At 37.0% G+C, this 24,630-nt stretch overlaps 1 protein-coding gene across 17 annotated transcripts in view; it reads right to left on the reverse strand.

Moving 5' to 3' along the window:
- The window catches only part of STAU2 (staufen double-stranded RNA binding protein 2), a 355,158-nt gene that overhangs the window by 88,756 nt on the left and 241,772 nt on the right, over positions 1–24,630 (reverse strand). For 14 of the 17 annotated variants that reach the window (XM_021672674.2, XM_064384279.1, XM_064384278.1 and 11 more), the window contains one exon: positions 19,876–19,989. The exons of the other annotated variants lie outside the window; for them this stretch is intronic. In XM_021672674.2, coding sequence (XP_021528349.2) covers positions 19,876–19,989 — 114 coding nt within the window. The remainder of the gene's footprint in view (positions 1–19,875; positions 19,990–24,630) is intronic. 17 annotated transcript variants of the gene reach the window in all.

The raw sequence follows: 24,630 nt of genomic DNA on the forward strand, positions 1-24,630 counted from the left end.
ACGAGAAAGTCAACCTGTCCTTTGAAGCTTTGAATTCAAGTACTGACTTCTCCTTTCTAGCTATGAAAATCCCAGATGGCACCTTCTTCCAATAGAAGGATGTTTTGCCTCCACTGAAAACTCGTTTAGCATAACTACCTTCTTCAACGATCTTAGCTAGATCTTCTGGATAACTTGCTGCAGCTTCTACATCAGCATTTGCTGCTTCACCTTGCACTTTTATGTTACGGAGATGGCTTCTTTTCTCAAACCTCATGGACCAATGTCTGCTAACTTCTATCTTTTCTTCTGCAGCTTTCTCACCTCCCTCAGTCTTCATGGAATTGAAGGGAGTTAGGGCCTTGCTCTGGATTAGGCTTTGGCTTAAAAGAATGCTGTGGCTGGTTTGATCTTCTGTCCAGACCAGTTAAACTTTTTCCATATCAGCCATAAGGCTGTTTGGCTTCCTTATCATTTGTGTATTTACTGGAGTAGCACTTTTAATTTCCTTCAAGAGCTTTTCTTCTGCATCCACAACTTGGCTAGTTGGTGTAAGAGGCCTAGCTTTTGGCCTCTCTCTACTTTTGACATGCCTTCCTCACTAGGCTTAATCATTTCTAGCTTCTGATTTAAAGCAAGCAATATGAAACTCTCAGTTGAACACTTAGAGTATGTTGTAGGGTTATTAATTGGCCTCATTTCAATATTGTTATGTCTCAGGGAATAGGGAGGCCTGAGACGAGGGAGAAAGATGGGGGAATGGGTGGTCAGTGGAGTACTGAGAACATACAAAACATTTATTAGGTTCACCATCTTATATGGGCATGATTTGTGGCACCCTAAAACAATTACAATAGTAACATCAAAGATCAATGATCACAGATTACCATAACAGATATAATAATCATAAAAAAGTTTGAAATATTTCAAGAATTACCAAAATGTGACACAAAGAATGAAGTGAACACACGTGCTTGGAAAAATGGTGCTGATAGACTTGCTCGACACAGAGTTTTCACAAATCTTCAACTGGTAAACAATACACTGCCCGCAAAGCACAGTAAGGCAAAGCATGATAAAACAAGCTATGCCTGTAATTTACCTTTTCTGGAAATTTCATATATATGTAATCATACAATACGTCATCTTGTCTGTTTTTAATATAGCATGTTAAGTTCATCCTTGTTCTAATATTGATGTAGTTCAAAATAGTGCAGCAGTTCCTTTTCATTGCTAAATAATATTCCATTATATGGATATATGACATTTTGGTTGCCCATTAATCAGTTGGTGGACATTTGAGTTGTTTCCAGTTTTTGACTACTATAAATAATGCTGCAACTATTATTTATATACAAGTCTTTGTGTAAACATATGTTAATTTTTCTTAGGTAAATACCTTGAGTGAAATTGCTGGGTCATGAGGTAAATTTATGTTTAACTTTTTAAGAAACTGCCAAACTGTTTTCCAAAATGGCTGTACATTCCTACCAGCAATCTGTAAGGTTCCTATATAAAGTTTCTCCACATCATCACCAACATTTGTTATAGTCTTTGAGTACAGCCATCTTAGTGGGTGTGAAATGGTATGTTACTGTGATTTTACTTTGCATTTCCCTGATGGCTAATGATGTTCAGCATCTTCTCAGGTGCTTATTAGCCAATTGTATATTTTCTTTGGTGAACTGTCTATTCATATTATTTATTCATTTCAATTGGGTTGTCTTCTAATTATTTAGTTATAGGAGCTCTTTATATAAACTAGATACAATTCATTAATCAAATATATAATTTGTAAATATTTTCCTCTAATCAGTGGTTTTTAAAAATTTTTAAATATTTTATTTTAAAATACATTTTTAAAAGCAAGAGGGAGAGAAAACATCAGTGGCTGCCAGGGGTGGGGAAGAGAATAATTGTGAGGGGGTAAAGGGTATATTTTGGGTGATGCACAAACATAGTTATATAACTATGCATTTTTTAAAATTCACAGATTAGATATTAAAAAGGGTGACTACTGGATGTAAATCATAACTTTCTTTTTTTAAGAGAAAGATACTGAAAAGACAGGAGCCAAATATTTTCCTTACATAAAAAAAAAATAGGGTTTATGGTTTTCTCTGGTAGACAGTAGAAACGATTACTGGGGAATTAACAGTAAGATGAGAGATATCTTCAATACCCAAAAGGTAAAAAAGAAAAATTAAGAACAATATGCTTATGCAGAAGTAATTTCTTTTTTGTATTTGATTTGATAATTTGACTTGTAATCTTTCTCTTGGAAGAAAACTGTTAGAAATGCTTGTTTTCAAATTTCACAAAATTCTCAGGTAGTAAGCAAGCATTAGAACAACAGAGGGCTCTACAACTAGTTCCATACAGCATTTTAGTGTAGAAATATGCATAAATCTTTAATAGGAAAGTATATTTGTTTACAGAAAAAAATTAATATTTGGACAAATAGTCAAATTTGTATAAATAGTACAATTCAAATGTAACACACTACTATAAACTATGTATTTAGCTAAATAAGTTGTTTACAATAATTTCAAAATATACATATGTGGATGTATTAGTCCGTTCTTATGCTGCTAATAAAGACATATCTGAGACTGGGTAATTTATAAAGGAAACAGGTTTAATTGGCTCACAGTTTAGCATGACTGGGGAGGTCTCAGGAAACTTACAATCATGGCAGAAGGGGAAGCAAACACATCCTTCTTCACAGAGCAGTAGCAAGAAGAATGAGTGTCCAGTGAAGGGGAAAGCCCCTTATAAATCCATTCATAAATGGATTTCTCAGGACAGAAATCCTGAGAACTCGCTCACATAAGGAGAACAGGATGGGGGAACCTGCCCCCATGATTCAATTATCTCTACCTGGTCCCTCCCATGACATGTGGGGATTATAGGAACTACAATTAAAGCTGAGATTTTGGTGGAGACACAGCCAAACCATATCAATGGATTTGCACAACTGATACTTAGAAGCTTTTCATATCTATTTGTAAATTTAAAAGTTAAGCAGAATCATCTCTGTCATGCAGTTTGGAGCTGCAGCAGATCAACTGCCAGTGCCTGCCTATGTGACCACCAAGTGCAGCGTGGGCTCATCAAAGAGAGGCTGCTCTCTGGGTTCTTCCTCTTTGGCTACTTGTGGTGTCAGTGCATGAGATGCTCTTATCTTATCCATGAAGGGATACAACCTACTGGACATGAAAAAGTGAGGAGACTAAACATGCAGTGTTGTGCTTACTTCTAAGCAATGGAGCTAATCTAGAAAGGTCCACACCAGACTGATAAAGCATTTCACTTTTTGTTTAGTATTTGCCTTCATCAACATCACTTTTACCATCATAGTCATTCCCCACCTCCATCTTCCTCTTCTTTCTTCTTTTCCTCTTTAAGAACTTTCAGGTATTTACTAGTGAAAACCTTCTTTGGCAATAATAAACCTTCAAGAAACCAAAAATTTTCTGATTTCTCAGCTGTATTTGCTAAATCACTGTTAGTACTTTGTTCCTTCCACTGTCATGTCTGTAGGAATAGGTGGCTAGAGACTTAACAAAGAGTTTCGTGGCCTTGGCCAGGAGCACCAGTACTTCCAGGTTGATGCTTAACACCATGGGGGAGCTCTTAATAATGACTGGATGTGGGACAGGGACAGCAAGAGGAGTCACTGCTCCCTGTGCTTGTCTTTGCCCACAACCTCATCTCCCACTTTTCTGCCCCTCCCATGTGGGTGGCAGCTGGTGCCCCACCATGAGGCGGCTCTCAATTTTCATTTTTTTAATGGTGTCGTTAATGCACAAAAGTTTTAAATTTTGGTAAAGTCTAATTTACCAATTTCTTCTTTTATGGGTCATGCTTTTGTATCTAAAAACTGTTCACCTAACTGAAGATCATGAACATTTCTCCTATGGTTCTTAGAGAAGTTTTACAGTTTTAGGTTTTACTACTATCTATTTTGAGTTAATTTTTGCATATGGTATGAGGTAAGGCTCCAAATTCATCTTTTTCATATGAATATGTTATTTTCCCAGTACCCTTTGTTGAAATTATTCTTCTTTCTTGATTAAATTTCCTTGGCACTTTTGTTGAAAATTGAAGGCCAGGTGTGTGGCTCACGCTTGTAATCCCAGCACTTTAGGAGGCTGAGACGGGTGGATTATGAGGCTAATAAGCCTATTTGAGAACAAGCCTGACCAGCATGGTAAAAACCTATCTCTACTAAAAATACAAAAATTAGCTGGGCATGGTGGTGCACGCCTATACTCCCAGCTACTCAGGAGGCTGAGGCAGGAGAACCGCTTGAAACCCAGGAGGCGGAAGTTGCAGTGAGCAGAGATCACACCATTATACTCCAGCCTGGGTGACAGAGCGAGACTCCCTCTCAAAAAAAAAATTTTTTTTTTAAATATAAAAAATAAATATAAAAGTTCATTTCTGGACTCTCAATTCTGTTTCATTGATCTACATGTCTATCTTATGCCACTGAGTACTGTAAAATTTTAAACTGAGAAGTGTAAATGTTTCACTTTTGTTATTCCTTTTCGAAACTGTTTTAGCTATTCTCTTTGTATTTCCACATACATTTTAGGATCAGCTTGTCAATATACTGCTGGGATTCTGATTGGGATTGTATTAAATCTATAGATCAATTTAAGAAAAAAGTGCCAACTTAACACTAAGTGTTCTTCTAATCCATGAACATTGAACACTTCTCATTTATTTTAGATCTTTAATTTCTTTTAGCAATGTTTTATAGTTTTCTAGGTACAAATCTTGCACCTCTGTGTTTTAAACTGATTCCTAAGCATTTTATTCTTTTTGATGCTATTGTGAATGAAATGGTCTTAATTTCATTTTTGAATTTTTTTCCCAGTATATACAAATACAACAAATTTTTGTATGTTCATCTATAAGTTGTATCCTGTCTGTAACTGAACTTGTTTATTACTTCTAATAGGGTGTGTGTGTGTATGTCTGTGGGGGTGGGTATTTTTCAGGATTTTCTACATACAGGATCACATCATCTGGAAATAAAGAAAATTTTGCTTCTTCCTTTCAAAGCTACATGCTGATCTATCCTGAAGTCTATGGTGAGTTCTTTCTTCTGCCATCTCAAATCTGTTATTGAGTTACTCTAGTGAATTTTTCATTTCAGTTACTGTATTTCCATTTGATTTTTAAAATAATTTCTCTTGAGTTTCTTTATTTGTTGAGCCATTGTTGTTATACTTTCCTTTAATCCTTTAAGCATGGTTTTCTTTAATTCCTTGAACATATTTTAGCTGCTTTGAAGTATCTGTCTGCATAGTACATCTGAGCCCACTCAGACACACTCAGTTTCTACTCACTGCTTTCCCCTCTAAGTATTGGTCACCCTTTCCTTTCTTTAAATATCTTGTAATTTTTTAAGCCTCAATTTTTGGTACAATATTGTACTAACTCTGGATTTTGACACTCTTCCCTCAGGATTTTGTTCTTGCTGTGGTTTTCTTTATTCGTCTACAAACTTGCCTAAAGTAAATCTGTGGAATTCATCTCCTTCATAGTGCATAGCTGCTTGTCTCTCTACTTAATTTTTTAAAACATATTTTCATTTTCATTTTTAAACCTAATTTCTTGGGGGTCACTCCCATGTCTGCAGAGCTTAGTGGTCAGCCAATAATTAGTTGGTAGTTATGCTCAAATACCCTAAGCTAGTAAGGCTTTTACCCTCTGCCCTTGGGTCTATGGTTGGGATGGGAGAACCCATTAAAAACTCAGGCAGTTTTCAAGTCTGCCCTGGCATTTACTTTCTGCCAGGCCTTTCTGCATCTCCTCTGCATATGTGCAGATTTCACAATCATCCAGGGTGTATAGTTAGCTTGAGCCCTCTCTGTTATCTTCTGCTTGTGTTGTAAGCATTTTGGAGAGTTTATCAAGGCTCCCTATCACTGCACCATTTTCCTAAATCTCCCTGATAAATTTCTGGCTGGTCTGCTGATACTCTGTTGGCCCCAACTAAGAATGTAACCTCAGGCGCAGAGTTGCTAGCTAGCCTTTCTTGTCTGTTACCAAGATGGCTACTGTTACTCATAATGTTGGTGGGCACAGGGCTTTTCACATTCCATTTCATATTAAGGAGGCCCACTCCATCCGTGAAACTGAGGTTTTTATGGCCTTTACCCTTGCGGAACTACTGTGCTGAGTTGGCAGGTCGGGGGTGGAAGCATCCCCAGGCAGAAACACCACAAAATCCTAATTCGCTTATTTGGAGCACTATAGATTTTCTATGATTAAATGATTCTCAATTTGTTGAGTGTCTTTTATCAATTTTCAGAGTCCTAAAGTTGCTGTTTTTGACAATTTTGTCTAGTTCTATTGTTTTTTGGAAAGGGAATTAGTCCAGCTCTCACTCTGTTCTTTTGGTAGTCTACCTTTAGAACTATTTTTAAGAGCTATTTTTCACTACTCAGCTGGTAATCAAGGCCTGCTGATTCTTTCTCTGCAATAGCTCTCTGGGAGAGACGCTGCTTTTCTTGTCATTTTCAGAGTCACGCCCATCAAGGTGATCAGTATCCATTCCAAAAATTCCTATGATAGAAGCCTTCCACCTCTTCAGTCAGTCCTGCATCTGGCTGTTAGATTGATCTTATAGACACCTGCATAATCACAGCCCTTGTTCCTGAATAAAGAATGACTTTGTTGCAAAGAACATAAATTTCATACTGCTCAGCCTACCTTTCAAGAATGTATTCAACTGCCTTGATCTCATGTACAATCATTTATGTCTGGAGCTCCCACCAAGTTGAGTTTTTCTATCCCCACATATTCTTTGTCAACTTCCATTTTTCTACCTTTTCTCATGCTGTTCCCCCTATGTGGAATGTCCTTATGATTTGCCTTTCAATTTTTGGTCCATCAACTCGTAAAAGAAGCTTAATCAGATTAATTCTTAAGTTCTTGATCATTCCTATACTCCGTAGCTCTTCAATATTCATATGCAGATTTTAAAAGCATTTCTGGCACAAAATCATATTGGTTTGCAATTGGTCCTCAATTGCTTTCTGTGTATGTTTTATTTTTTCTTCAATTTTTTTTCCTTTTTAAGACTTTATTTTTTAGAATAGTTTTAGGTTCATGCAAAATTGAGCACAAGTTACAGAGAATTCTCATATAACTCTTGTCTCCAACTTTTAATTATATTTAATTTAGGACTTCCTTTACTTACAAAATAGAAAATACTTCTTAGCATCTAGTACAGTGGTGGACATGTAGGTGGTGCTTAAAACATGACTGTTGAGTGAATAAACTAAAATGTTTCTTTATCTTCAATGAAAATTCTCAAAAATCTTTGAAAATGAACACTTTCGGATTTTTTTTTCTAGAATAACTCTTACATATACCTCTGAAAGTAGTAGTATTAAAACTATTTAATAGCGTGGCATGCAAACAGACAATAAAATTGGACAACAAGAAAGATTCCTGAAAACATCTGGGCCAAATAATGACATATTAGTTCCTAGACCATGGGATGTCCCAGAGGTCCTGGACATGAGGCCATGATGGCAGGGGGTGAAGAATGAGGCAGCAGCTATTTGCCAAGTGGTATAAAAGTATTTAAACAATTGGCACAACAATATCAGTGGACAGATTGAATGTCAGTTCTGCCAGCAAGTTGACTGATACTTTCTGGATTTCGTAATGGCTATAGAATATCTGTAAAGTGGAATTCTGTCAACCTTTAGCAGTTTTGGATTTGGAGAGAAACATGAGAGTAAGTCCCTGTAATGTAAAGTGCAGACAAGAATAGTAATAAGCCAGTGTCAAGGATCAGCTAAACAGCACAAGATCATAGAGTACAAAAGTTCCTGTAGGCCAAGAAAAACCAACAGTGAAGACCCTAGGGAAGTAACCGGAAGTCAGAGTTCAAATTAAGTAGGTGGAACAAGCCAAACAGTAAGGAAATTCTAGGTGAGGATCCCAGCAAACAGTTGTCTAGGAAGCAGAAATGTATCGATAAGGAGACTCTGACCTCAAGGCAACCTTCTCCCTGAGTTGAAAAAATTTCTTTCTTTCTTTTTTTTTGAGACAGGGTCTCACTCTGTCGCCCAGGGTGGAGTGCAGTAGTGCGATCACGAGGCTTACTGCAATCTCCACCTTCCAGGCTCAAGCAATCCTCCCACCTCAGCCTTTTGGGTAGCTGAGACTACAGGTACACACCACCATATTCAGCTTTTTAAAAAAAATTATTTGTAGAGACCAGGCTTCATAACGTTGACCAGCCTGGTCTCAAACTCTTGGGCTCAAGCAATATGCCTGCTTTGGCCTCTCAAAATGCTGGGATTACAGGCATGAGCCACTGTGCCTGGCCTGAAAAACTTCTTATATTTCTTATGTTTCTTATGGCAGGAACCTATGTGAAGGCATGACCTCTCTGCAGGTGAGGTTAGATGAGCCAAGGAGGAAGCCTATCAGCATATCAGTCTTTTAGAGTAAGACATTTAAATGTTAGTCTTGATAGGGTAGTGACTCTTTTTTGTGTGTTTTTTTGGAAATAGGGTTTCACTCTGTCACCCAGGTTGGAGTGCAGTGATGTGATCACAACTCATTGAAGCCTCGAACTCCCAGGTTCAAGCAATCCTCCCACCTCAGCCTCCGGAGTAGCTGGGACTACAGGCACACACCAGCATGCCTGACTAATTTTTTGGTATTTTCTGTAGAGATGGGGTTTTGCCATGTTGCCCAAGTTAGTTGTGAATTACTGGACTCAAGCAATCTGCCCACCTTGGCCTCCCAAAGTACTGGGATTACAGGCCACCAGCCACTATGCCTGATTCCAGAGCAGTGATTCTTCTTACCCAACAGTAGAGACCCTGACCTAGGTTTGCTGTTAGCAACCTGTTTCATCTATGTTATCATTGTTTCATCTATGAAAGGTAACAGAAGACATTTTTTATCACTACCTTGCCCTTAAAATTTAAATTCACATATGTTAAATATTTGGGGGTTTAAAAATGCCTTCAAATTTCTTCCATCAGAGGATACAAAAGAGAAGCCAATTAACTAAAGAGTATTAAAAAAATATGCAATCTGAAAAGGCATTCAGTGCCAACTTAGAAACGAAGAGAGCAGGCCAAATAACTATTAGCAATGAAAGAATAATATTGAAAATTTTGAAAAATAACCAGTAACTGGTTTGTCTAAAGAGGAATTTTGGACATGGGGAGAGGCATGACTTAATTGAAGGTGTATTGCTAAGGGAGAGAAGGTTACCGCTTTTCAGTTTTAAATAGTGTAATAAATCATACACAACACCATAATTTAAGTTTATGAGGAAGGTAATACTCTTTTTAGGTTGTAAAAGTGACCTCCAGTGGGCAATAATGCTCTCAATTCTGTGGCCTAGGGAACTATATTCCATTGATCGTCACTTTAAAAAAGTCTATATAGGCAACAGTTTTCCACTGTAACTTTCACATCTATTTAGCCAATTATACACACATGGTATTTATTGGTTTAATAATGTATCTGGTTTGATTCATTAGTAGTGAACTGTTAACAGAAAGGTTTTTAGACTATTTCCCCAATGATCTTCAAATCAACATCAAACAGAGACATTCAGAATAGTAGAAATAGTAAATTCCTACCTAAATATTTTTAATTTAGAGGGGACACTGAGAATTAAAATACTGAATTTAAAACGAAGAAAATGGCCAGGCATGATGGTGCATGCCTGTAATCCCATCACTTTGGGAGCCTGAGGTGGAAGGATCAATTGAGCCCAGGAGTTCAAGACCCAGGCTGGGTAACTAAAAAAAGAAATTAGCTTACTAGGCGTACTGGTGTGTGCCTGTAGTCCCAGCAACTCAGGAAGCCAAAGTGAGAGAATCGCTTATGCTCAGGAGTTTGAGGTTACAGTGAGCTATGATTGTGCCACTGTACTCCGCCCTGAGCAACAGAGTGAGTTCTTGTCTCAAAAAATAAACAAATAAAAAATAAAAATAAAAACGAAGGAACTACCAATAAGGAGCATATATGCAGGTCCAAAATTAAACAAAACTTGCTAGAAAATCTAGAAAACACTTTGGGTTCTATTTATACTTTGTCTTCTATGAGATCATGAACATAAAATTATCTTCAGAGATAACCTGTTATGAAACACCAAGCTACAGATAAACTGAGGTACAGATTAAATAACCACATTTTAAGTCTTTTTTGGTGTGATAAGTCAGGGTTTTTTAATACTAAAATTTCACACTTTTTTGTTATTCATCATTTCAGGAAAAAAAAAGTGGAAGAAGGAAAGCAGTAAGTAAGTTCATGGGTTTTGACTCTAGTCCAAAATTATTTTATAGCTCAAATTAATAAGTCACTTATGTGCAAAATATCATTGGATATATGCAACCTCTCAGAAATGTGGTCATGCTGTTCTAAGCATAAATGAAATTATAAGTCAGTTATAAAATACACAATATTCAATCTTCCCACTACCTTCCCCTATAACTCACTGTTGGTTCTGGAAACTGCTTATACATCTGAAATGAAAAAAGTGAAAGATCACTATGGAAATAGCAGAATATTCTTTATTATTTAAAAAAAATGTTCAGCTCAGAAGTGTTTCTAAATAGAATTTCAGCAAGGAGAGAAAAGTAACCTTTGTCATAGGCAAACCTTCTTTTAGTGCTCTGATAAATACTAATGAAGAGTCTTATTTATTATTCCTTCAGAAAATAAAACTGGTTTCCACTGCAGAATAAATAAATTCAAAACTCATAGTTACAACTAATTGTGCTATAAAATGGGCAATATTTCCAGAAAACTGGCTTCTTTCCAAAAGAGAATGGACTCTGAATAACCATGTTTAAGGAAATATTTGATACAAAATTCAGAAAGTGAATGCTTAAGGCTTCTTCCTTCTAATCCTAGGATTGAACTGGCAAACTTTTCCTGTAAAAAGACAGTAAATTAGGATTTGCAGGCAATAAGGTCTTTGTCATAACTACTCATCTGTCATCAGAGTGTGAAAGTGGCCACAGGCAATATCAAAATCAATGGTTGTGGCTGTGTCCCAGTAAAGCTGTATTTATAGGCACTAAAATTCAAATTCCATATAATTTTCACATGTTATATCATTTTTCTTGTGATATTTTTCAACCATTTCAAAATGTAAAACCCATTCTTAGTTCAGGTAGTGGGCTGAATCTGACTCACAGGCCATAGTTTACTGACTCTTATTTTTGTCCAGAGTCTATTTATTTTTAGTCTATTATTTAGATAGAATAGTATCTATCCAGTGGTAAGAAGCTCCTGTTGACTTTTACTGCTGTAATTTTTTTTGAAGATATGATTAAATTCCTTAACTATAAGATATAATTTGTGTAAAATGAAAATTGTATATAATAAAGTTAAATGTCAGCAGAAGACATTTTAGTTCTAAAATCAAGGGACAAGTTTCAGAGGGAGGACACATTTTGAAATATATTAAAAAAAAAGTCAACAAATATGAAAGCACTTTCCCAAAACAAACATTAAAGTCGATGTTCCTTTTTAATATATCTCTCTTAGCACTCTAATTCATAAAAAGTAAACAAAAATCAAGTTACATTTTGAATTTTGGCAGCTCCAGGACCTCCTGGAAGTTGCCAGCGGCAGTGATTATACCCGATCTTTCCACACCCCACAGCATTTGGCACTGCTGATGTACAGAGCAAGCAAAGCCACTAAAGTTCAAAACCTGCACTGAATCTATCTCAAACAAAGAATGCCAGGACTCACTGCAGTGGCCCCTAGTATGATGACGTGGGATCTGTTATTATGCAATGTCAGTTAAGTATGTCTTTTATATTAGTAAAAAACTTCATTGTCTTGGTAAATTCTTGCTCAAACCTAAGATGTTTGTGTCTCTTTAGATTCTGAGGAATGCAGTCACGAATGACACTATTTGGTGAATAGTGACTTGTATACTCCATTGCTAGAATAAGGAGGAAGCCCCTGGTATTTGAAGAAAGTAATTTAGGACACCATGAAAAATGTACTCATATGCATAACAGGTTAGAACAATAAAAGTTATAAACAGATGAAAGAACTAATGGAGATATAGGATGGACTCCTAAGGGCAGTTACATGTATTTAGAGTATGTGACTACACTGAGATCAAGCTCTGGGATTCTTTCACAAAAAAATGTCCTTATAGGGCCACCACTAGAGAAAACTTACTAGGTCAAACATTCTATTTCTCTCACTAATTTTACCAAATGAATTCTACCAATCTAATTTTCTTAGAAATTAATTTAATCCCATCCTATAAATGTATACCAAGTGCCTCTTAAGTGCAAGAGCATAAACACTGAGAATACTGAAGTGAATAAGACTCCGCCTGGACCTCAAGGAGGTTACTGCCAGTGGGATAGACCAACATGAAAAAAAATCATGTGAAACAGTTTGATAAGTGTAACAATGGGATAACGTATGAAGTACAGATAGAGCACAAAGGAAGCAGAGTTTTAACGCTCTCTTGGTTTGGGGAAGGCCTACTGACTGGAGTGACATCTTGGTCGAATCTCACAGAACAGTTAAAATTCCCCTATGAGCAAGGAGAGAATGGGCCAGGCAGAGGGAACAGCACACGCAAAGGTACAGATATCAGAGCATGAAATGCGGTAACTCAGGACCACTAGAGCATAAAGCGTGGGTGTAAGTACAGGGTGAATGGTAAAAGATGAGATTGGAGACACAGGCAAAGAACCAAATCATAATCTCCTGAGATTTCATCCTGTAGACTTGTGCATCCAACACCCATGTGGCTACTGAGCACCTGAAATGTAATAGTTTCAAATCGGATGTTCTATAAGTGTAAAATACGTACCATATTTCAAGTATGAAAGAACAGTATCTCAATAATCTTAAAAGTTGATGATATGCTGAAATGATACTTTAGATATATTGGGTTACATAAAATATTATTACAATTAATTTTAACTGTTTCTTTTGACTTTATAAAATGTGGCTACTAGAAAACTTAAAATTACATATGTGACACTTAATCTCTTATGTAGTAGTCCCTGTGGTTGATTCCTCAACAACTACTTTACCCCAAGCATTTAAACCAGAAGTGGTTACTTCTCTTGCCAGCAACTGGTGTAGAGATGGGCACATGACCAACCCAACCCAGGCTTATAAATTATGAGGGAAAGATAGCTGGAGGGGTTCCTGGTACAGACGTCTTTGCCCAGAACACAAGATCAGCCCTCTCCTTCTGGATGTGGTTATACTGCACATGACACAGAGAACTCCTGTGGCCATCTTTCTGAGTCAGAGGATGAAGTGGAGGATGGCAGAGCTAAGAAATGGGAATAACCTGAGTCCTTGTTGACATCATTGAGCTGTTTTATCAACCAACCCTGGAGCTCACCCTTCCTTTGAACTTCCTGTTACGTGAGATACCAAAGTTCCTTATTATTTAAGCCAATATGAGTCAGGTTTTCTGTTACTTGTAGTCAAAAGCATCCTGGCTGATATACTCCATTAGACTATAATTACCTCAAGGGCAAGGAGCACAGATACTATTACTTAAGACCATCTAGCATTGCAAAAGTTCTGTACATAGTCTACAATCAATATATTATTGTTGTGATAATATTTATTGGGGTAATATGTGGGAAAGCTTTCCCTCTCTTAGTTCTAAAATACCATTAGCTGTGAGACATTACAGCCTACTCACGCAAGAGACTTTTAATTAATCAGATAATAACCTATAAGCAGAACTTAATAAAAAATAGAATACCCTTTAGATTTGTAAATTGTTATACTTCATGCATATCCTTTTATTAAGAGGCCTGACTTGAATTCTAGTCAAAGCATGCACATTGGAAACAATTCAGCTTAATTTTACTAATGTGAACATAAACTCTTAAAGGTGATTTAGGAAATATACAACCTCTAGAGTTTATACCTCATTATTCTGAGAATTAAACAAAATAATATATGGAGAGTCTAGCACAATATCTAGCATATGGTAAACACACTACATATAGATTTGGTTCTTGCTTATTTTCCCTTGTGGAATTGCTTCCCAACTTATAATGATTCAACTTATGACTTTTTGACTTTAAAATGGTGATACACATTCAGTAGGAACTATATTTCCAATTTTGATTTTTCCTGGGCTAGTTATATGCATCTCATACACTCTTGAGATGCTGGGTGGCAGGAGCAAACTGCAGCTTCCAGTCAGTCACTTGATCATGAGAAAAAACAGCTAATGAGGTAGGCTAGGCTAAGCTATGACATTCAGTAGGTTAGGTGCATTAAATGCATTTTCTACTTAATAATATTTTCAACTTGGATGGGTTGAAGAGTATTTGTAATGTATGAGATATGCAGTCATTTACTCTATGTGGTAATCTTGCTTTTGTTGACTAGAAGTCAGATTATGGCAAATACTAATATACATATGTTAAACTTCATTGGCTAGTTAATGCTTGGTTAGGCGATTGATTTACTAATTCATTCTTCCATTTATATGAAGCAAGTAAGTTCAAGATTAACCTCAACACAATAAGGTAGGCAGCAAAAAAACTACGAACTAGAAATTAGAAGCTATAGTGTTTTTACTAAGCTACACCTACTTAGCCAATCTTTGTGAGATTTGGTGATACTGACAATGCAATCAGAATGAAGATGAATAAAAAGAAAACAAAGATAGAGAAGGATGTTTATGACTTTGAGACTGTAAGTAGAAGGTGATTAATGCATTTAAAGGAGATAGACAGGAAAAGATACTCAGTAACATCTAAAAGTGATACAGAAAATGTGTCATGACAGAATCAAGAATAATACTTGCTGAGTTACACCAAGTTAGGAGATTACAAAACCCTCCTGCACTATTACTAAGAATGTGGCTTTTAATAACACACACTAACTAATACCACCAATTTCCAAATAGGATATGCTGAAAAATATTGAGCAAAACTCTCACTAACTCAATCTTAAAAAATAAATGATTGACAAGTTCTAAATTTCATAAGAAAAGTGGCTCAGCAAGGACTAAAACTTTAAATCAGTGACCTTTGCATGTGCCAGTGTCTAAAGGAATATTCCCACACACACAGTTGCTCACACTTAGCTCATGTTTGCTGAAGAAATCTGTATCTGAAAATTGAAGCTAAGTTTTTGTTCTGGACAATTAAACTAATTTGAATGTGAATTTCTAATACCACATTTGTTGTGACGAATAAGGTAAACACACATAGAGCATTCTCTCCAAGACACCACGAGGACCTCCGGGCGAACCCAGCCTGAATGACTGCCCACTGTCTAGATGAGAGTTCAGGATTCCAGAATGAGAAACTCTGGCCTACAGACCTCTTCCCTAAAGCAGACAGAAAAGGGCTTAGACCACTTTTTGGAGGCTAATAATTACTTTAAGAAGTCTGAAGCATGCCTTAACTAATCACTGGCATTTGGAGAAGCTCTAAACCAGGCTATGGGTTAAATTTAGTGCATTCCAAGGTACAGCCAACATACCAAGAGAGCACAGGAGAGGCAAGAGGATAGCATCTTTCATATTTCCTTGGAGTCAGGACTGCATGAGTAGATGATAAAGCAATGCATCTGGGTTTTTTTTTTTAACATTAGGTTTAATCAAGTATTATCTACATACAGTAAAATTTACCCTTTTTAGAGTATAGTTCTGTGAGTTTGACAAATGCATAGTCATGTTTCTACCACCACAATCAAGATATAACACATTTCCATCACCTCCCAAAATTCCCTCATCATACTTTGTAGTTAATCCCTTGCCATACCCTAGCCCTCATAACCACTCATCTGTTTTCTATCCCTATAGTTTTGATTTTTCCAGAATGTCATATAAATGGAATCTACAGTATGTAGCCTTTTGAGTGACTTCTTTCACATTCCATCATGTAACTGACAACAAGGCCAGTGAGAGTGGGACACAACTGATGAACAGGAAGTGGTAGGAACTGAAGTTGGAGAAGTGGAGGGGGCCAAATCATATAGGAGTTAGTGTGTCATAGCAAAATTTTTTTGCATTTTATAGGTGTGATGGGAAGCCATTGGAAGGTTTTGTGTAGTTGAGTAATGTAATCTGATTAATTTTTCACGCCTGTAATCCTAACACTTTGGGAGGCTAGGTGGGAGGATTCCCTGAGTCCAGGAGGCTGAGGCTACAGTGAGTTGTGACTGTGACACTGCACTCCAATCTGTGTGACAGAGCAAGACAATATGTGAAAGAGATCACAGTAGAACAAAAGTAGAAAAACGGAGGCTAGTTTAGAGACTACTACAGTCATCTGGGTTAAAAATGATAGTGACTTAAACTAGAATGGTAAAATTGGAGGTGGTGAAAAGTGGTCAGGTCAGAGACATTATTTAGAGGAAGAGATGCTGGGACAGGGTATAGCATGTGAGGGGTCTAGGGGTTCAAGGAAAGCTCCAAGGATGGTCTGAGCAACAAAGTAATGGTAGTGACATTCACCAGGACAGAGGAAAAGACAGAGGAAGGAGGAGCAGGCATGGTCGGGGAGGCAGAGAACAGAGTTCCATAAATTTGGAAGTCATCAGCATATAGATGGTACTGAATCCTTCCCCTGATCATTTTGCATATTTGTACCAACTTCTGATAGAGAAATTTCACTTAAGTCTCTGTTCTGTTACCCTTTAATACAGTAAGTGAATGCACCAGATAATATATTTAATCTCCACTAAGTTCCTAGAGTACAATTTTTTTTAAATAAGAAAATAAGCTGTAAGGCTCAAGTCTAGAGAGTTCTTCCATTTCTTACCTTCGTTTTCTATGCAAGTGAGAACAACCTGAGTTTCATAAGAAGGACCACTTCTAAATTTCACATGTATTTTTTTTCTCAGAATACTAATTGTTTGTTCAACTTCATTGGCTCAAATGGATTATGAATAGAAACTTTAAAAAATGATTACATTTTTTCTTGCTTTAAAATGTTTCCCTGTTTAGTATCATTTACAAATTAATGGGTGAAAAAGGCATTTAGTGGTCCAAGTTTTCCATCTTATGAGATCAAGTTGATGCTGATATGGCGAAGGAGTACCTTTTGCTTAGACAGACCCTTGGGTTGGGGAGAGGGTAACATAATGTAGAAAAGCCAGAGGGTGTGAAGTGGAGGTTTACTTTGTATCTCCTTTCACCAGGGAGCCTAATTATCCAAGTACAAGAGAGGAGCATGATCACACCACCCACTTTGCACCTTCTAGGCCACTACAATAGTGTTTGATGTACAGGATTATTCCTGCCTGTCATTTATTCCAGCCATTTATTCATCTACCAATTTGACAATTTATTCATCTACCAATTCGACCATTTATTCATCTACCAATTCATCATCAACACATTTCCTGGAAGTTTCTTTTTTATCTTAAAATTTCATGCAAATTTGTAAACTATAATATAGTTGTATTTACTTTAATATAAAAAGTCTTAATTTATCATTGAGTGCAACTGACAATCAGTTAGATATAGTATGAGACCACTATGTACAGTTGTGCAGGTGTACACTGCACACCTCAATGGGGTACATTCACACTGCAGTTATTGTGGATTTATTACAAAACTTTTCTGTCAGACAGCAATAAAACACCTTCAGGAAGAGGTACTTTTTTTTCTAATTTGTAAAGGTGTCATATGGGTGAAAAGTAGCCCTGAACTTTGAGTACCTTGGCACACAAACTCGGCATAAGCCTGAACCAGCCTCATTATCTTATGTATGAAGCAGTCAAGTCCCTAAGAGGTGAAGAAACAAGGTCCCACAGCTAGTTCAAGGCAAAGCTGCATTTGATCCCAGTCTCCACTGGCACTCCAGTGCTCTTTTATAGCAACATGCCACCTCTGTGGCGGTTGCTCTTTTCAGACGTGTGGGTTACTGATACGCTCTTTCATTTCTTTGCTCAGCCTTAGAAGAGACCTTTGCAAGACAGGTATCCTATGCTGCTTTTGATATTTGCTTCTAACATGAGTGGATACATAGATAGACATAAAATTAGCTACACAGTACTTGCCTAGTATTCAAAGAGGTGAAGTTGCTAGACTGTAAGCTCCATGAGAGCAAGAACCATGTCTGATAGTCTCCTCACATATCCTTAGCACCTAGCGTACAGTCAATTTACAGTTTATACAAGGAAACATAATACCTTTCTGTAAGCTAATTTAGGCTTTGACCCTCAGGTTCCTACTGCACTCTCTTCTACAGCTAGAGCATATGTCAATGTAAAAACCTGAGAAGCACTGGAGTGGTCTGTAAGTGGCTTTCCATATTAATATGCTACATTTGTTTATTTTTGGTTGGGCTCATTCAACCTGAAGCAAGAAGATCAGTTATAGAATCATAACATAGCACTGGAATGGATCTTGTAAGTCATCTAACCCAACTCCTTCATTTAACATAACCAGGAAACACAGTTGCAAGAAGGTAACAGAATCCATCCAGGTAGCTGCAGCAAACCTACGCTATGGTTCATTCCTAAAACTCAGATTTTCTGACCACCAATTACTTGATCTTCCCTAAATATCACAATGCTTCCCCACCGACCAACGAATAATGATTGGAAACAGTGTCAGAGACATCATGAACTAGAAAGGTGTGTCCTTAAGAATGTTTTCCAAGGTCTTGTTTGAGTTGGACGATGATAAATCATGAGTTTGAGAAGATAGACTACTTATTCTTTCCAAGTAAGAGGCACTACTGAGATAGAAGAAAAGAAGATTAGTTAGGTAAGACTATCAGAAATCCTCAAATGTACTGAAAAATGGATATAAAACTGGATTATAGTTGTTATGTACGTGAATGGTTAATTTAGAAAGCATAATTGGTTAGTCATACAGCAAACTATGTATGTCTATTTACTCTGACTCCAAGCCAGAAATTCCATGATCTAGAACATTAGTCTAAAGTGATGATTATTTTAATGAAAAATACATATTCTCTTGTAAACAGGATGTATCTCGAGCTACTATCTAAACAATGAAAGGAATTTGTTTACTAAGAAACAATACACTTCACAGATTTCTAGCTTTATTTCAGAAATAAAACTTTAAATGTAAAAACAACATGGGAACTTCATTTCAATAATATTCCAAGTTATGGGACGAAGTTGATGGTTCTATATATAAACTGTATATATATAGGTTCATATAGAACTGTATATAACAGTTATGTGCTGCATGATGTTTTTGGTCAATAACAGACCGCAAATATCATGGTGCTCCCAGAAGATTACAATACCATATTCTTACTGTACTTTTCTATGTTTAAATATACAGATAGCATTGCATTATAATTGCCTACAGTATTCAGCACAGTAACATGCTATACAGGTTTGTAGCCTGGGAGCAGGAGGCTCTACCATATAGCCTAGGTGTGTGGTTAGCTCTAGCATCCAGGTTTGTGTAAGTACATTCTGTGATGCTTGCACAACAACAAAATCACCTGATGATGCACTTCTCAGAACATATCCTTCTCATTAAGTGATGCATCACAAAACCCTTTTCAACAGAATCAAATGAGTATATTACAGTGGGACTCCAGTGTTATCTATATTGTTTGTTGACCCTTCCTCTCATATGTAACTATTAAAGATAAAAATAACCTGTGGGACAACTATTTCTTTCTTATAAAATAATTCTATATTTAAAATAATAAAGAACTGTGAACAAGAAGCCTAAAATCATTTAAATCTCCTATGATATCAACTTCCCAATACAAACAATTTTGATTTTTCAAGTCTAGCAGATAGTGCCAGCGAATAATGTATTAGGGAAAGCAAAGCTGCATGTGTGCACATAGCTTCCATTTTGATGGCCTTCCATTTCTGAGCTGGGCCATAACACAGCAAAATGGCAGTGGCATATTATACCTGATCATGGCTGGCTTCAGTGGAGCTTCCAATAGCATGGAAAGTCATCTGCACAGGGGCTAATGTCAGACAGGTCACACACTCTTTGCCACTTTGTCTATCACAGTAGTGAACCTATAACAGAACACACGCAATCCACTGAACACCATTTTCAGAGGGGACAAGATGCAACAGATCCTTTTTCAAAGGGTCTAGATTTCAGGAAAATTCAAATAACTTACACAGAACACACTTTAAATATTTAAAACCTTATTGAAACCCTCCAATACCTAGGACTTGAATTGAATCTATTAATCCATCTTAAGTCTTTTTGAGGATTTATGGGAGTTTAGAAAATGCTATACAAAGTGCTTTATATTATAGCTAGTAGAAAAATTCACAACTAAATGCTACACCTATCTTTCAAGTCCAGATTTTTATAATGCATGATCCATAAAGGGCTCAAGCATAAGCTTAAGTCGAAGTTCATCTGATTCTAATGTAACTTTGTCAACCTGAATTTTCTCTCCTCTTTGACTGCATGTGTATGTGACTGCCACATAATTGGTGGTGACACTCTTCTATGTCTTCAGTACAGTCCCTACAAAATCACTGTTGAATATGTACCACTATATCCTGTTCTGTCTGAAATTTTGACATTACAATCAAACTGAATTAAATTGAAATGATTTGCAATATGCAGACTAGAATAAATAGTCACAATATTATCTTTCATTTAGTTAAATACAACTAACCATTATTAAAACCACATGTAAGACACTTCACATCAGAGGCAGGCTACATGGGGAAGGGGGAAGAGTGTGAGTCCATCTTCCCATTGAGAAAATTTCTATCTTTCCATTTATCTGGTGTCAAAAAAAAAAAAAAATCCAGGTTTTTAAAATTGTAAGCTAATAAAGTAAAAAGAGCATCATTTTTGTGATAAAAAATTAATGAAAACATGCCTATATAATAAAATGGGGTTCCTACTCATTATATTAAACTGGTTTTATTAGCTATAACTTGCTCAATTTGTTAAATGTGTATAGATTTGGGATAAAGGCTTAAGTGAAAGTCTTGAATTTGTGAGGAAGAAAATTAAAACACATACCTGAGTTAGTTCCTTGAGTTTTATTCTAATTGCTGCATAATGTCCATATATTTTTATTGCAGGATATGGCCTTCATTTATTTTATCATGTATAATATGGATCTGACTGAAAACTACAATATGAGTCCTAGTCTAATGGTTTAATAATTCAAGTTTTTTAAACCACCACGGTTGTTAAGAATGGCCATCATTTTCCCTGGAGGTAGGGAAACTTCCTCCTGGGAATCTATAAAAGTAGTTTAGAGCTCAAATCAAGTCAATATAAAAGCCGTATTCCCAAAGTACTATAAAGATTTTGTTATAAAAAGTAATTTTACCAAGTTAACCTTGGGGAAAAAGATTTGACGACAACTCTAATTCATTGTACTACACTTCCTGAGCATATTAAAAGCTCAGTCAATGTATATGAGTTCGAGAATGTGGAAGTGTTGTTTACTATGCCGCAACTAGGTATGAAGGGGAAAAATGAAACATCACATAACAGGTTTATGTAAAACCCAATAAATGCTGACACTATAATAGCGACAGTTCACAACAATTTATGGTATGGTTAAACTACTATGTATGATATAGTGCTATTATAAAACATGCTCTTTTAAAATTTAATAAAATATAATTACCCTTTCGACACCAACTGAGAGTCTGTATGAAAGATATGACAATCCCCTAAATATACAGTGACAGTAAACACACTTACATGTCAGCTGACTTACTGCAGCTCTATTCTTTCTCCTAGAGTAATGAAAATTAGAAAGGACAAAAATAGGACAATTCTAGTCAAAAAAATAAACTTTAAACTTTGTTTCCATTGGTGACTCAGATACCCTTCTTGACAGAGATAACTTTTCTCCTAACTGTATACAATTCACTGTGAAGCCTGCAAGTACCGAATAAAATACTGTGTCCTGTAGACATTCGGTATTAGTGTGTTTACATGGATAACTCATATATGAAAGATCAATGTAAAGGTGCAAGTTAGCATACAGCTCCAAAGATGTCACAGCACCCAGTGATGTGACAGAGACTGCTAGTTGTCCTCCAAGATTCTTCCACAGTAATTCTTAGCCAGGCACTTAGATGTTCAGAATAAAGACCATATTTTCCAGATTCCCTTGCCGGCCATATAACTAAGTAGACTGGAAATGAAAGAATTATGCAGCAGCTTCCTGGAAACTTTTAAAAGAGATTTTAGGTGTGTGCCTTTTGCTCTTCTTTACCTATTTTACCAACCTGCTGTTTGGAGTATAGATATTATCATCCTGACCATGAGGATAAGGACCAAAACCTACATGAGAGTAGTGAGTTGGAAGGAACCTGGGTCCATGAGGACTTCATGGAACAGAACTATCATGCCAGCTGTAGCCTGCAAGCTTATGGACCTTTAAGTGACCAAAAAATAATCTCTATATTAAGTCAATGGACTTTTTATCACTCACAAAAGAACCTAATCTCAGTGAGATTTTTTTCCTATTGGCCCAGAACTGACAACAAGACCCATGGCTAAAACCAAAAGAAGCTGCCAACATTTAGGGCTAGGCCTTCCCCCAAACCCCCTTGTAAAAGTCAGTACAATTGATCTAACCACAAAGCACACAGAGGAACAAAGAATGGGGAGGTGCATCAGGAGGGAATCATCTGGAATGTCAGCCTGATGAGAAATACAGTATTTCCAGTGAGTGGGTAGCTCTAAGAGAATAGCTGATAGCAAGTGGGAATACCTGCATGAAGGGGAGGCTGACATTTCACTCCCTGGTGGGAGGCTTGCTGAGAACTGAAACTGTAGGCCCCTTTTGAAAAGAAATTTTGACCGAGTTTGCTGTATGTCCCTGGCAGTTTAGAAGCAGATGAAAATACAGAAACTGGGCTTGGAGATATCTGAGAACTTCACTGAAGGAGTCCCAGGTAGGTAGTATACCAGAAAAAACAAAAAGATAAAGGAAGATATGATCACTTCCTATCTCCATGGCCCTTGAACGGCATAAGAGAATCCCAGCAGAAGCCAAGGGTCTACACAGGGCAGCCAAAGTAACACTCACTAACAGAGGAGGTCAGAACACAGACCACTGGGAAAGCCCAAAGGAAACATGGCTGTCCCTCAGGGCCAGAGGGGGCCACTGACTCAAGAGACGTAGATGTGGTGTACCTGGAAAGGCACAGTGGAGGCCACCAGGAGCGGATGAAACCAGGATGAGTAGCAGCTTCCTCTACCCTGGTCACCCTGTAAGCCTCAAGAGCAGGAAGGCCATGAAATAGAGGTCTAGCGTGCAGGAAGGTGTCTCAGAGCCAGGTTAAGCTCCCACCCCATCAACCACAAATAAGAGATGCTGGAGTGAGAGGAGGAGTGAAAGAGATCAATGTATACTCTCCCTGCTCTAAGTCTCTTGAGCTAAAATGAATGGCTTGCAATGGAGGATGTCAACTTGAGGTTTACACTGATGCATTAGATTTTTAAAAGCTAAAAGCTAAAAGCTAGCCAGAAAACTATGGGATTTGCCAAAGACATTACAAAGGAACATGAATTGGAGCTATGACAGGGCACAGAGGAAGGTGGTAACTGGAGAAATATAAAATCATTCTGTGTTATATCCCCACTACACTGAGACTGCTCAGTAAATCAGATAAAAATATGTGGGAGAAAACATGAAACTATTGCTTGAGGACCCAAGTTCAAATTAAATGTAATAATATGCTGATAAAAGACCTTAAGAAAAAGTCACATTTTACGTCCTCAACCAATGACTCATAAAAACAAGCTAAATATGGCTTTATTCAGGCATACATTTTTTCTTGTTGGAAATAAAAATATCAGTGTTCATCAAATTTGAATTTAAAAAATATGTGAATAACATTTTGAAATTCACCCTTCTAAGTCTAAAAATGCTTCTTATGATTCAAAGCATTTGCAGGAACCAGGAATCTTATAACACTACACTAAAATAATTAGGGCAATAAAATTCCATTCATTGTGTCTGTAACACACAAATCTTCAGAACTGACTGGGTAAACTCTTTCTGCTAGAACAAAGCAGTGTGTTTCTACAAATGTGGCCCTAAAAATTCCGATACACAATATCATAGGACCTTGATTTTGATGAAAGAAAAATGAATAAAGGTTAATTATAGAAAGTTACAAAAGAATCATCACCCTATTTTTGCACACCAACAACAAAATCCTAAGACCCCTGAAACTGACTTAACAGACCCCCCTCCCCACCCCGAGTCAAAGAGGACCTCAGAGAAATATTAAAAACTGAATTCCTAGCCATGATAGAAATGGGGGTTGGGTATGTGCAGTCATTTTAGGCACAACTAACCAACATTAACACTGAAATAGAGATCATAAGACTGATGAAACATATTCTTTGTGGCAATAAGATACTAAGTTCCAAACTGACACTGGCATAGCATCACATGACAGATAGCAGACCCTGAAGGAAATCAAAATATTTCACCTCTATATATATTTATCTGACATACTTTAAAATGGCCCTGCAAAGCAGTCTCTTGTGGGGGAAACGCATCTGTAGAGAATCTCCATTAATGTGGCCAAGCCTCCCCTTTTTAGGCCTTTCCTGGGTTTAAGAGATTAAATGAGAGTCTGGGCTGAGGATGGTGGCTCACACCTGTAATCCCAGTGCTTTCAGAGGTCAGTGGGGGAGGTTCCCTT

This window comes from Aotus nancymaae, unplaced genomic scaffold (genome assembly GCF_030222135.1).
Source record: "Aotus nancymaae isolate 86718 unplaced genomic scaffold, 86718_ANA_hifiasm-v0.15.2.pri h1tg000036l, whole genome shotgun sequence".
NCBI classification, from domain to species: Eukaryota; Metazoa; Chordata; class Mammalia; order Primates; family Aotidae; genus Aotus; species Aotus nancymaae.